Source organism: Stenella coeruleoalba (assembly GCF_951394435.1).
Source record: "Stenella coeruleoalba genome assembly, chromosome: X".
NCBI classification, from domain to species: domain Eukaryota; kingdom Metazoa; phylum Chordata; class Mammalia; order Artiodactyla; family Delphinidae; genus Stenella; species Stenella coeruleoalba.
In genome coordinates, this window is record NC_137152.1 from 15,315,360 (window position 1) to 15,329,330 (window position 13,971).

The following is a 13,971-nucleotide window of genomic DNA, read 5'->3' on the forward strand; positions in this document are numbered from 1 at the left end:
TTCCCCGCCCGCCTCCAGGAAAGGATTCACAGGCACCCTTCTATGAGGTAGTCCTCCACTGCGCTCTGTTGCCTTTAGAAAAGTGCAAAATTCCTTTAAATCCAGGCACTCTGGAAAATTCGCAAAGCTGAGACTGATAAATACTGCTCAGGCACAGGATTGAAAGCAGAGTTTGAGCTGCTCCCCTATCAAGCCGCATCAGCATCACCTGGGAGCTCTTGGGAGAGGCAAAGTCGGCCCGGCCCAGGAGACCCGGATGTGAAACCCGGGGGGCGGGACTACCAAGTCCATTGCAAGGAGCCCGCGAGGGAGTTTGGCGCGCGCTAAATTGGTAGAAGCACTGGTTTGAGAAAAGCATGGGACCCTGCCATTAATGGAGGGGAAAAGCGGGGAGACACCAGCAGGTAAGACATAAAAAATAATGGGATGTGACATGCTTAAATTTTCTAGGTATGAAAAGATACATGGGGCTGGCGTTCCCTTGCCTCTGACCGCCCCCCCCGCCCCCGCTTTCCGCTCCATCCCCCCTGCTCAGGCACCAGCACAGTAACGGGAACCAGTCCAGGTTGAGCCTGGGGGGTTGGGGGAGGAAGGGGTTATTTCGTTACCACATTTTGGAGCCAACAAGCTTTTAAACCAGAGAGCCACTGGCTGTGAAGCAATGCTCGAGTGCGCCACTAGGGGTCGCCAGCAAGTTGCCTATTACAGCCCAATGCCAGCTGCTTTTTTTTTTAGTAGATCTTTATTGGAGTATAATTGCTTCACAATACTGTGTTTCTGTTGTACACCAAAGTGAATCAGCCATATGCATACATATGTCCTCATATCCCCTCCCTCTTGAGCCTCCCTCCCAGCCTCCCTATCCCACCCCTCTAGGTCTTCGCAAGGCACCGAGCTGATCTCCCTGTGCTATGCGGCTGCTTCCCACTGGCTATTTTACATTCCGTAGTGTATATATGTTGATGCTACTCTCACTTCGCCCCAGCTTCCCCCTACCACCCCGTGTCCTCAAGTCCATTCTCTATGTCTGCATCTTTATTCCTGCCCTGCAACTAGGTTCATCAGTACCATTTTTTAAAATTTAGATTCCATATATATGCGTTAGCATATAGTATTTGTTTTTCTCTTTCTGACTTACTTCACTCTGTATGACAGACTCTAGGTCCATCCACCTCACTACAAATAACTCAATTTCGTTTCTTTTTATGGCTAATATTGCCTTGTATATATGTGCCACATCTTCTTTATCCATTCATCTGTTGATGGACACTTAGGTTGCTTCCGTGTCCTGACTATTGTAAATAGTGCTGCAGTGAACATTGTGGTACATGACTCTTTTTGAATTATGGTTTTCTCAGGATATATCTCAGGGGTTGCTGGGTCGTATGGTAGTTCTATTTTTAGTTTTTTAAGGAATCTCCATACTGTTCCCCATAGTGGCTGTATCAATTTACATTCTCACCAACAGTGCAGAAGGGTTCCCTTTTCTCCACACCCTCTCCAGCACTTATTGTTTGTAGATTTTTTGATGATGACCATTCTGACCGGTGTGAGGTGATGCCTCCTTGTAGTTTTGGTTTGCATTTCTCTAATAATTAGTGATGCTGAGCATCTTTTCATGTGCCTCTTGGCCACCTGTACGTCTTCCTTGGTGAAATGTCTACTTAGGTCTTCCGCCCATTTTTTAACTGGATTGTTTGTTTTTTTGATATTGAGCTCCGTGAGCTGTTTGTATATTTTGGAGATTAATCCTTTGTCTGTTGTTTCATTTGCAAATATTTTCTCCTATTCTGAGGGTTGTCTTTTGGTCTTGTTTATGGTTTCCTTTGCTGTGCAAAAGCAAAGGGAAGCCCTCTATGAGTTTTTTATAGTGTTTGGTCTTACATTTAAGTGTGTAATCCATTTGGAGTTTACCTTTGTGTATGATGTTAGGTAATGTTCTAATTTCATTCTTTTACAATGCCAGCTTTTTATAACAAATAGTTTTAAACACACTCTTTAAAATCCTGAAATGCAATTCATAGATAACAGTAGTACCTAACTACACACATAATTTTTAGACTTTTTAAAAGACTATAATATAACGCAGAAATAAAAGCAAAGTAATGTGTTACAAACTAAGATGTATGCTTGGACGACTACATTAGAGCCACAGTGAAGTGGTTGGATGCTTGCACCTGAACGTAGAATCACTGTGACTGTGGCAGCTGCGGGTGTAGACTGAAGTGGGGTGTTAAATCACTCACTTGAATACCAGTAGCAGCATTGCCACTGGCGATACGAGTTTTCTGTAGTTGTAAACAAGTCTTGAAAAACCTGGAACAAAACAAATTATTGACACAGTCTTTCCTCGGTTTACTTACTAAATATCTATGTATTACTGGAAGATTCATTCAAAAGCTGTTTTTTATTTCTCTGTAGAATGGAGGTAGGATCTAGGTCCAGATATTATATACAGGTTTTAGATGCAGGATTTCACCTACATAAATGTCCAGAGGAACGTTTGAAAGTCATGTGAGAAATAGAAAATGTTTCCATCGCACAGGGTGTCGGGAATCTAGGTTCAAGGGTATTCCCCCCCATCATTGTGACAACAGACCCCCAGCCGCGGAAGTGTCCATTGTAAGCCATAGGGAACAGCTCGGCTCCCATTGAGAATCACTTTGAAGGGAGGAGCAAAGGCAAGAGAGGAGAGACTAAGGAAGGCACATCTAGGCTCAGGATGGGCCAAGGACCATAGCCATGTGGCAGATGCAGCGACCTGGGGGCCCACTTGGGCAAGGGTGCGCAGTGCTCTGTTGGCAGTGTGCCAGGGAAACGGCATTCACTTTTTGTCCAAGTCTCACTTTTTAGCCCCTCTGCCACCACCCTTGGAGTCAACAAAATATTTAAACGTCTGGAAATCCTTTTTAAAAATAGATATAATGTTCTCTTTGGGCCCCAGGGGGATTCCTGAAAATGGATTTAACGCTTCCTAAGGGGCAAAGAGTATTATGAATCACATCCCTGAAATGTTTGCATATTGTTGGACCCAGCAATTTCACCTCGAGGAATTTGTCCTAAAAGAAATAATAATAACTTGGATGAGGTGATAGCTACAAATATACTCAAGCATAGTTTATGATTGTAAAAATGGAAAGCCATCTAATTGTGCAACAATGACGGATTAGTGGAATAAATTATAGCTACAGTGGAATATTAGGAATTAAAAATCAGGTTGTTAAAAATACTTACTCACCCGTGGGCAGGGGTTACAAACTATTAGGTACCTTCTGACCTCATTCCTATAAATTTTTTAAATGTGTAAATGTGTAGCAAAAGTATATTGCTTGGGGGTGATATACTGACACTCACAGCACTTTGTGTGGCCTTGTATGGTTGTAGAATATTTTTATTTTTTTTGTTTTTGATTTATCTGTAGTTTCCAGAATTTCTACATGGAACACCTTTCTTTTGTAATAAGAAAAATGCTAGTTATAAAATGATGAGAAACTACTTTAAGAAAGAATCCTATTATAGCTATTTGGTAAAGTCCCTAATTGCCCCTCCCTTGTGTGTGGTAAATCCCGATTTTCGTTTCTTAAGGGTTGGCAAGTTTCTTAAGATTGGCAAGCTTTATCGATGGTTAAGCCAGTTGTGCAGACAGTTGGTGAGGCCTGGTGGATTTTTTTAAAATTAATTTTTCTTATTGGAGTATAGTTGATTTACAGTGTTGGGTTCGTTTCTGCTGTACAGCATAGTGAATCAGTTATACATATATCCACTCGTTTTTTAGATTATTTTCCCATATAGGCCATTACAGAGTATTGAGTAGTTCTGTGCTGTACAGTAGGTTCTTAATAGTTATCTATTTTATATATGGTAGCGTGTGTATGTCGATCTCAGTCTCCCAATTTATCCCCCCCTTCCCCCCTTGATAACCATAAGTTTGTTTTCTACATCTGTGACTCTATTTCTGTTTTGTAAATAGGTTCATTTGTACCATGGTTTTAGATTCCGCATATAGACGATATCATATGCTATTTGTCTTTCTCTGTCTGACTTACTTCACTCAGTATGACACTCTCTAGGTCCATCCATGTGGCTGCAAATGGCATTATTTCGTTCTTTTTTTTTTTTTTTTTTTTGCGGTATGCAGGCCTCTCACTGCTGTGGCCTCTCCCGTTGCGGAGCACAGGCTCCAGGCGCACAGCCCCAGCGGCCATGGCTCCCGGGCCCAGCCGCTCCGCGGCACGTGGGATCTTCCCGGACCGGGGCACGAACCCGTGTCCCCTGCGTCGGCAGGCGGACTCTCAACCACTGTGCCACCAGGGAAGCCTCGTGGCCTCTCCCTTTTTTATGGTTGAGAAATATTCCATTGTGTATATGTACCACATCTTCTTTATCCATTCTTCTGTCGATGGACATTTAGGTGGCTTCCGTGTCCTGGCTATTGTAAATTGTACTACAGTGAACATAGGGGTGCATGTATCTTTTCGAATTATGGTTTTCTCTGGGTATATGCCCTAGAGTGGGATTGCTGGATCATATGGTAGCGCTAGTTTTAGTTTTTTAAGGGACCTCCGTACTGTTCTCCATAGTGGCTGCACCAATTTACATTCCCACCAACAGTGTAGCAGGGTACCCTTTTCTCCACACCCTCTCCACCATTTATTGTTTGTAGATTTTTTAATGATGGCCATTCTGACCCGTGTGAGGTGATACCTCATTGTAGTTTTGATTTGCATTTCTCTAATAATAAGTGGTGTTGAGCATCTTTCCATGTGCCCGTTGGCCATCTGTATGTCTTCTTTGGAGAAGTGTCTATTTACATGTTCTACCCATTTTTTTTTTTAAAGATTTTTTTGATGAGGACCATTTTTAAAGTCTTAATTCAGTTTGTTACAATATTGCTTCTGTTTTATGTTTTTGTTTTTTTGGCTGCAAGGCATGTGGGATCTTAGCTCCCTGACCAGGCATCAGACCCCTCACCCCCTGCATTGGAGGCGAAGTCTTAACCACTGGACCGCCAGGGAAGTCCCCCGTCCACTTTTTGTTTCGGTTGTTTGTTTTTTTTTTTAAATTTGAGGTGCATGAGCTGTTTGTATTTTGGAGATTAATCCCTTGTCAGTTGCTTCATTTGCAAATATTTTCTCCCATTCTGTGGGTTGTTTTTTCATTTTGTTTATGGTTTCCTTTGCTGTACAAAAGCTTTTAAGTTTAATTAGATCTCATTTGAGGCCTGGTGGATTTTCATGAGTGGAGAACCTGACCCAGAAAGAAGCTTTGAGCTGCAGGATGAGTTCAGAGGCCGCTGAGCACCCCGATCACACCTGCCATTGGACATCTGCCTTTGTTTTGCCGCGTTGTTCAATTAATGACCTTTGGCTAAGTACTACACTGACAGAGGTTCTTTCTGTTTATGTAGTAGCTCTTGTTGGTGGCCCTAAACAGTAGTTAACTATTGACTATAAAGATAGCAGTCACCTCTTAAACCTGCTGAGTACCCAACCAAATTCTAGTAATAGTGCCTGTTATGGGTCAGGCACTGTTGCGAGTGCTTGACAAATACGAATAAGCTTCATAACAGCCCAATGAGATGAATATTGTCATTCCATTCTTTTTAAAGATGAGCATGTCCAGGCACTGAGAGATTAGGCAACTTGCCCCAGGTCACACAGCTAGTAAGTGGTTGAGTCAGGATTTGAGACCAGATAGATTCCAGAGTCCAGATGCTATGCTGCCTCTCCACAAGCCTGTTATTAGGTTTCCAAAGGCTGCTTCCGTTTGGTATCAGCCACAGAAAATGACTGACAATAACTTAAGGCCACAGTAATCAGCCACGGTCTGCATGATGGGAGAACAAGGCCAGACTTAGAAGAATGTGCCCTGTGATGCAGTCTGTGGTTTAGTGAAAGCCAACCCAGGGCGACGCAACCACAGATGGAAGAAAAGGTTTGCCCTGCTCTTGTCAGGCCATGCAGAATAGATCAAAGGCAGCACCACAGTTGAACTGCAGATCTGGTGGTCCCAGCATTTCATGCTGAAATTCTCTTCACCTTGAGCACACCCACATTTCAGTAGGGAAGAGTTTAGAATCCTTTTTTTTTTTTTTTTTTTACATTTCTACATTGGCTATTAGAACGAAATGATCATACCTACCATTATTCACACATCTTACCATGTTTCAGGAAACCCATGCTTCCAAGAAAACACTCTGGCGCCTCTTTTAATGAATTTCCCTTGGGGTCCTGTCATGGGTAGGTACATCTTATCTTCCATATGTACAAAATGCAAAGCTAAAGTTAAAATCCTTCTTTGGCTTCTCACTGTTCTTAGGACAAATGTCTAAATCCTCCGTGAGCCTAAAACGAGCAGGATGATCTACTGTCAATCTTGTTTCCATTTCTCAAAAGCACCTTTGACCTGGGAGTGCGCCGGGCATGCCCTCTTCCTGCCTCAGCTCAGCTGGTTACTCAGTGCAGCTCGGTTAGCAGATCACATCTGAAAGGCTTTTCCTCAGCCTTTCCCGATCACCCCCAGTCCTCCATAACACTCTTTATAATGCAGATGTGCACTATGTGTGTAATTTATCCATTCAATATCCATCCCCTTCTCCCCCAGACCCTAAGTCCATGACAGCCATCATGTCCCTGTCACCTACAACTCCAGTGTCTGCTTTACAGGTGTTCAATATGTATTGTGAACTGAACGAGTATTCATAAATGTTTGCAATTGCCTGACATAAGCAAGCCCTTCTGTAGCTTCTATGCCCTGTAGCAAATACCAAAAGGTGAAACGTGGATTTTCTTAAAACAGCTAGAGAGAATTGTTCGACATGTAATCCCTGATGTCTGGCATCTATACTGCTCTTTTTGTAAGGAGTAGAGGGAAGAGTCCAAGGAACCCCTGTTCAGGCACCACCAGGTTAAACAATTATCAGCTCATGGGCCATCTTGTTTCCGCCAGTGTGGCCACCACTGTCACTGGTTTATTTTAAAGCTACTCCCAAGCATCATATCATCTCGACTGTAAAAACTTGAGTGTGTATCTGTGACTCTTTATAAAATTACTTTAATAACATTTGCATGCCTAAGCAATTCTTTAATATCATTACATCCAGTCAGTGTTGAAATTGTCCAAGCTGTCTGATAATAAACTGTCTTTTTCCAGTTGCTTTTTCTGGAATGCATCCGGGATCCACAGGTTGCATTTGGCTGATAAGTCTCTAAGTCTCGTAACATGTGACAATTCCTGCATCCACTTATTTTTTCTTTTATCTTGCCATTTAAAGACACTAGGCCATCTCTTCCGTAATACTTCTTGCCTTTTTTGATTTTACAGATTCCATCCTGTAAGCTGGTAGGAAGCCTGAAGGCTTGATGGGATTCCAGTGTGATAGGAGGCAAGAACATGCCTCAGGTGAGGAGGCACCTGAGCGTCTCTTGGGGCAGGAGCGTGGGCTGCTGGTTGACCAGATGTTCTCAATTTGATCCTACTTTATAAAGTTCCCCAATGGCTAGATCCATCATCTCCTTGAGGGTTGCAAGATGGGGATATTAAAACTCTAGGATTCCTTCTTAATTGGTGAAAACTTTTCTATAAAGAACTTTCCGGGGGTGGGGGTGGGGGTGGGGAAGGATGGGGAGAAGGGATAGTCGGGGAGTTTGGGATTGATATGCACACACTGCTGTATTTAAAATGGATAACCAGTGGACCTACTATATAGCACAGGGGACGCTGCTCAATGTTATGTGGCAGGCTGGATGGGAGGGGAGTTTGGGGGAGAATGGATACATGCATATGTATGGCCGAGTCCCTTTGCTGTGCATCTGAACCTATCACAACATTGTTAATCGGCTATACTCCAATATAAACTAAAAAGTTAAAAAACAAACTTTCCCCTATCAGCTATTGGTTTACCTTGAAATTCAGTCTGTATAGGAGAGGGAGGATAAATCCTCAATTCTTTCCCTTTACCAGTTTTCAGAGTAATTACTATTGGGTGGCTCTTCGCTTCTAGGTCTTTCCAGTGGAGAGAGTTAGGATGTATATTTTTTAAGGGGAAAATAGTCATGAGTTTATACTGTTATTTCCAATTCAAAATCAGTACCACTAAGCTTCTTTTGCTTTCATTTTATTTTTGTGTCTCTTTTGTCTCATGTTGAAAATCTTGGTTCCTAATGACGTCAACATAATTATATATTCATTTTATCGGGGTGTGTGTGTGTGTGTGTGTGTGTGTGTGTGTGTGTGTGGTCTCCAATAACAATGACACTGATAACTGAAAACAATTTAAGCCTTTTTTGGGCAGTTCTTTTTTGCTGGCTTTATTACTGTGTTGTTCAGGTCATTCCCTGGGGGGTTAGGTCCACAACTTCGTATGGTTAAATTCATTTGTTGCATTTTGTCTCCATTTGTATTCCATTTTGTGTTATGGTTATGGAAAACATTTCTGTGGCTCGGAAGTCAGAAGAGCCCCTAGCCATAATCCTTCCAACAGGGAATTCCCTGGTGGTCTAGCGGTTAGGACTCTGCGCTTTCACTGCTGAGGGCCTGGATTCGATCCCTGTTCAGGGAACTAAGATTCCACAAGCCACGCAGCACGGCCAAAAAAATAAAAAAATAATCCTTCCCACAGCATGGAGCCTAGCACATCAAAAACACTCAAATATTCATTGACTTTTATGACCTGTATATATGATTTTTCTAAGTCATCCACTGGGGCGATGGCTCCCACCAAGAAAGCCCAAGGCATGGTAAGGACCATGGTTTGCTCTAAAGTTCAGCTTGATTGAGAGTTTTTAGGGTGCTTTGTAAAGGAAAGGTCAAAAGGCATATTTCAAGATCCCTAATCTAAATCCTCCGGCTTCACCCAGAGAAGCCGGTCATAAACTGGCCAGGCCGGAGTGCTGGAGAGAGGAGTCCCTCATCTCGTTTTACCCAAGCTCTGAAACCCTCCTCTCTTCTTTTCCTTCTTTTTTTTTTTTTACATTATTATAGAGACTGTCAAAGTTTATTTTCCTTTAAGAAATGAAATGGATCTTTTTTTATTGAGGTATAATTGACATATTATATTAGTTATAGGTGTACAACATAATGATTCAATATTTGTAGATATTGTGAAATTATCACAATAAGTCTAGTTAACATCCATGACTATACATAATTACCCATTTTTTGTCGTGATAACAACTTTTTAAGAGATCTATTCTCTTAGCAACTTTCACATATGCTCTATATTACATCCCCATGACATTTATTTTATAATGAGGAAAAAATTAATCAATAGTCAACCTAAGAAAGAAATGGAAAATTTCATTTGAGCCAACCTGAGGATTATAATCTGGGAGACAGCCTCTCAGAGAGCTCAGAACTGTTCTGAAGAGGTTAGGGGGCAGGGAGGCCAGTATGTCTGTGATTTTAGAGAAGGGGTACGTGCAGTCAAACACACATCTTGGTAGAAGGTTACTGATGTTCATGAGGGAAGAGAGGTCTTAGTTAATGGTTTTAGTGCTTTTCCAAGTATGGGAAGATGCAAGAAACTGGGTTCATAAAATTTTCTCCTGAAAATATCTAACTACCTGAGGGCCAGTTCTGCCAGTTTTCCCAGAGCACAAAAATGCCTCATCTTGTTCTTCACCATGAATTCCTTTTAGGGTATATTTTAGGTCAGTGACTGCAGCGGCTCACAACTTGATTCTTGTAGAACTGGATGGTGGGCAACATTCTTTATTTTACAAACCCTTCCCTTTCGGTCTTAATTTAGACCAAGGTTTGGGAGGCATTTCATGACCAATTTGGCCCACAACACTAGGAATGCTCATTCCCAGGTAAGGCCAGGATTTCATTGATAGGACTCTCCATGTGCTGTTAGTGGATTAGGCCCTGTTGACAGTAGCCCAAAGCCTCTGGACCGCCTGTCTTACTGGTCTGTTATGGTTCAGGAAACGGTTCCCTCTTGTTGCTTCTTCCCATAGCTAGAGTTACGCTATTACCATCATTGATCTTAAGAGAACTATATATCAATATTTGGTGAATCATTTCAAGTCACTTAGTCATTGTTATTTTTATCACAGGCTCAGTCACACATCTGGTAATGCAAGAAACAATCATTTTGTAAAATAGGCAGGATATAAACAATATAGCTAGTGACATTAATAAGGTTATATGTAAGTATTTAAGCTAAGAACTTCCATTAGCTGTGGCCCCGTATCTCCCCAGGTCATGTGACCTGGTCTGTTCTGTACCCGTCGCTATCTTTAAGGGAAATGGTACATTGGCATTGTACATAAAATTCACCAAAGATGTATGCACATCCAAGGTGAGTGGTGGGTCATCGTGATCCCTTACAGGATTGAGAAAGGAATGTTATCTTCAAAGGGGTTACATGGCTGGCGCTAGAAAAAGAACAATTCATGTTGATGGTTGAGCAGGTATTTCTGCCATTAGGGAGTTCAGGTTAATGCATAAATGCAGATGCACAATGCACACGAGAGGGGAGGCAGGAGGCCCAAACGGGCAGAGTAAAAACAGTTTGTTTAAATTTTTCTTGTCTTGCCTTAAAATATGAATTTTATTTCATCAAATCCTAGCTCACAGCAGATAGGGAAGACTTACAACTGTCACATGATCTCTAAAAGAAAAGTTAGCGGCAGAACCATTTATAGAAACCAGGTGTTCTGTCTTTCGGCCTCCCCCAGGGATATTAATCTTCACCATCTTGTGTATTGAGCAAAGGCTTCAAAGTTGCGGCACCGGCAGGGCTGGACGCTCAGTAGGATTGGCCTTGCACGATCGTGCGTGGCTCAGCTGGGGTGCAAAATCCAAGCAGGTCCTTTTCCCGCGGGGCCTGGAGGTGTGGCCTCACTTTCCCACGCAGGCACCCTCAGGTCTCCGGCGCCTCACCTGCCGGCTGCTTGCTGACGGAAAGATCCCTCAGCCTCGCCCTCTGGCTCTGACACCCAATGGGCGGCCGCGGGCCTCAGGTGGGCGGGGCACGCCCTGGGAGCCGTTCTGGTTGGCCCGCGGCCCGGCGAGGCGCGTGACGTTTCCGTCGCGCCGTGCTGGCGTGAAGTGGTAGCGTCCGCTCCGAGAACCTGAAGGAGACTTGGAGGCACCTGGGCCGCGCTGCTTGGGCCGTTGGGAGTCGCCGCTGCCGCCCCTGCCCGCACTCCATGAGGAAGATGCTCGCCGCCGTCTCCCGCGTGTTGTTGGGCGTCGCCCAGAAGCCGGTGAGGTGGCGTGAGCGACCCGGGGTGGGGCGCGAGTGGGCCCGAGGCCGGAGGACGCCAGAGGGCAGGACGAGCGGGCTGAGTGGGCCGGGCGGGCCGGGCCTTGTGGAGCCGCGGGCCTTTGTCCTGCGTCCACGTCGTGCGCTCCGCTCCTGGCCGCGAGGGGAGCGGTGGCTCGGCCCTCGGGCGCCGACTGAGGGAGGGGGAGCTTTACAAGGTCCGTGTGGAGGTCAGGCGCGGCTCCCGGTGCCGGCCTGGTCGGTGCGCTCTGGAAGGGCCCGTTCGTTTACCTCAGAGAAGGGGGCTTTGGGATTCCTCGAGTCTCGAGTTGACCGCCTCTTCCCAGCCCACTCATTTTAAATCTTCCTCTTGACCGGGAACCCGGAGACAGAGTGGCTCCATTCACACTTCAGTTTCACCAGTTACTAGCCCTGTGACCTTGAGTAAGAGGTTTTTGTTTTTTCTTCAAGATCCCCGTGCTCAGTTTGCTCATCTCTAACATGGAGATGAGAGTACTTACCCGTGGGGTTGTGTTTTTTTTTTTTTTTTAAATGAGGATGAGGGACGGTGAGGCTTAAACGAGTGACAAATATGTAAACCTTTCCCGGTAGCGCGTGGTACATAGTAGGTGCTACCTGTGTTAAACATTGTTATTATCATTTAGGATCTCTGTTGCCTTATTGATTCTCTGTATGGAAGTTCTGTCCATTGATGTGAGTGGGGTGTTAAAGGCTCCTACCAGTACTGTATTCCGGTCAATTTCTCCCTTTATGTCTGTTAGTATTTGTTTTATGTATTTGGGTGCTCCTATATTAGGTTCATATATGTTGACGGGTGTAAAATCATTATATAGTGTTCTTTATCTTTCTTTATGCTATTTGTTTTAAAGTCTATTTTGTCTGATATGAGTATTGCAACCCCTGCTTTCTTGTCATTTCCGTTTGCATTCCCTCACTTTCAATCTTTGTGTGTCCTTTGCCCTAAAGTGGGTGTCTTGTAGGCAGCATATTTTAGGCTCTTGGTTTTTTTTTAATCCAGTCTGCCACTCTGTGTCTTTTGATTGGAGCATTACTGACATTTAAGATAATTATTGATACGTATGTATTCATTGCCATTTTAAACCTTGTTTTCCAGTTTATTCTATGTTTCCTCTTTGTTCCTTTCTTTTTGTGGTTTGAGGATTTCCTTTTATTTTATGCTTGTGTTTTCTTTCTGGTTTTTGTGAATCTATTGTATGTTTTTGACTTGCAGTTGCCCTGTTTTTCAAATATGTGAACCCCTTCCTGTATCTGTTTGCTTTAGACTGGTAGTCATATAGGCTCAAATGCATTCTAAAAAAACAAATGCACATTTTGTCACTCTCCTTCCCCACATCTTATGATTTTGATGTTTTTTTTTTTTTTTTTTTTTTTTTTTTGCGGTACGCGGGCCTCTCACTGCTGTGGCCTCTCCCGTTGCGGAGCACAGGCTCCGGACGCGCAGGCTCAGCGGCCATGGCTCACGGGCCCAGCCGCTCCGCGGCATGTGGGATCTTCCCGGACCGGGGCACGAACCCGTGTCCCCTGCATCGGCAGGCGGACTCTCAACCACTGCGCCACCAGGGAAGCCCCCCTCCCCTTTTTTTTTTTTTTTTCCCCCATACGTTGGCCCCTCACTGTTGTGGCCTCTCCCGCTGCGGAGCACAGGCTCCGGACGCGCAGGCTCAGCGGCCATGGCTCACGGGCCTAGCCGCTCCGCGGCATGTGGGATGTTCCCGGACCGGGGCACGAACCCGCGTCCCCTGCATCGGCAGGCGGACTCTCAACCACTGCGCCACCAGGGAAGCCCTTGATGTCGTTTTGATGACATCTTCATGTTTATCCTTCTGCTGTTCCTTGTGTTTATCATCACTTTCACAAATAGGTTTTTTTGTTTTTGTTTTGATCTGTATAGTGGCTAATTTAAGTGATTTACTTTCCAGTTGTGACTTCCTCCTTCCTATATCTTCTTTTCTATATAGAGAAGAACTTGGAGTATTTCTTTTAGGGTAGGTTTAGTATTGCTGAATTCTTTTAGTTTTTGCGTGTCTGAGAAATTCTTTATTTCTTCTCCTATTCTAAATGATCATCTTGCTGGGTAGCGTATTCTAGGTTGCAGATGTTTCCCTTTCAAGGCTTGAATATATTTTGCCACTCCCTTCTGGCCTGCAGCATTTCTGTAGAGAAATCAGCCGATAGCCTTATGGGGATTCCCTTGTAACTAACACGTTGTTTTTCACTTGCTGCCTTTAAAATCCTCTCTTTAACTTTTGCCATTTTATTATAATGAAATGTCTTGGTGTAGGTCTGTTTGGTTCATCTTGTTGGGACCCTCTGTGCTTCCTGTATCTGGATATCTGCTTCCTTCTTTAGGCTTGGGAAGTTTTCAGTCATAATTTCTTCAAGTACATTTTCAATCCCCTTTTCTCTTTCTTCTCCTTCTGGAATCCCTATTATGTGTAGATTGGCACACTTTATATTATCCCATAGGTCTCTTATATTGCTTTCATTTTTTTTCACTTGCCTTTCTGTCTGCTGTTTTGATTGGGTAATTTCCACTCTTCTACTTTCGAGGTCACTTATTCTTTCTTCTGCATTATTCATTCTGCTATTCATTGCCTTTAGCTCAGCTTTCGTCTCAGCAAATGAAGTTTCTAATTTTTCTTGGCTCCTCTTTCTAGTTTCTAGTTTCTTTTTACAGTACTCTGCATTTCTGTCGATAGCCTTTCTTAAGTCCTTCA

General features: G+C 43.7%; 1 protein-coding gene across 3 annotated transcripts in view; it reads left to right on the plus strand.

Annotated features, from left to right (window-relative positions):
• The first annotated feature begins 311 nt into the window (after window positions 1–311).
• Window positions 312–13,971, plus strand: part of LOC307180462 (pyruvate dehydrogenase E1 component subunit alpha, somatic form, mitochondrial) — a 34,941-nt gene continuing 21,281 nt past the window's right edge. The window contains exons 1-2 of one of the 3 annotated variants that reach the window (XM_079910754.1): window positions 358–404; window positions 7,324–7,401. In XM_079910754.1, coding sequence (XP_079766880.1) covers window positions 7,393–7,401 — 9 coding nt within the window. In that variant the 5' untranslated portion in view covers window positions 358–404; window positions 7,324–7,392. Of the gene's footprint in view, window positions 405–7,323; window positions 7,402–10,954; window positions 11,214–13,971 lie in introns of those variants that run through there. The other 2 variants (XM_079910755.1, XM_079910753.1) reach the window with 2 other exon arrangements.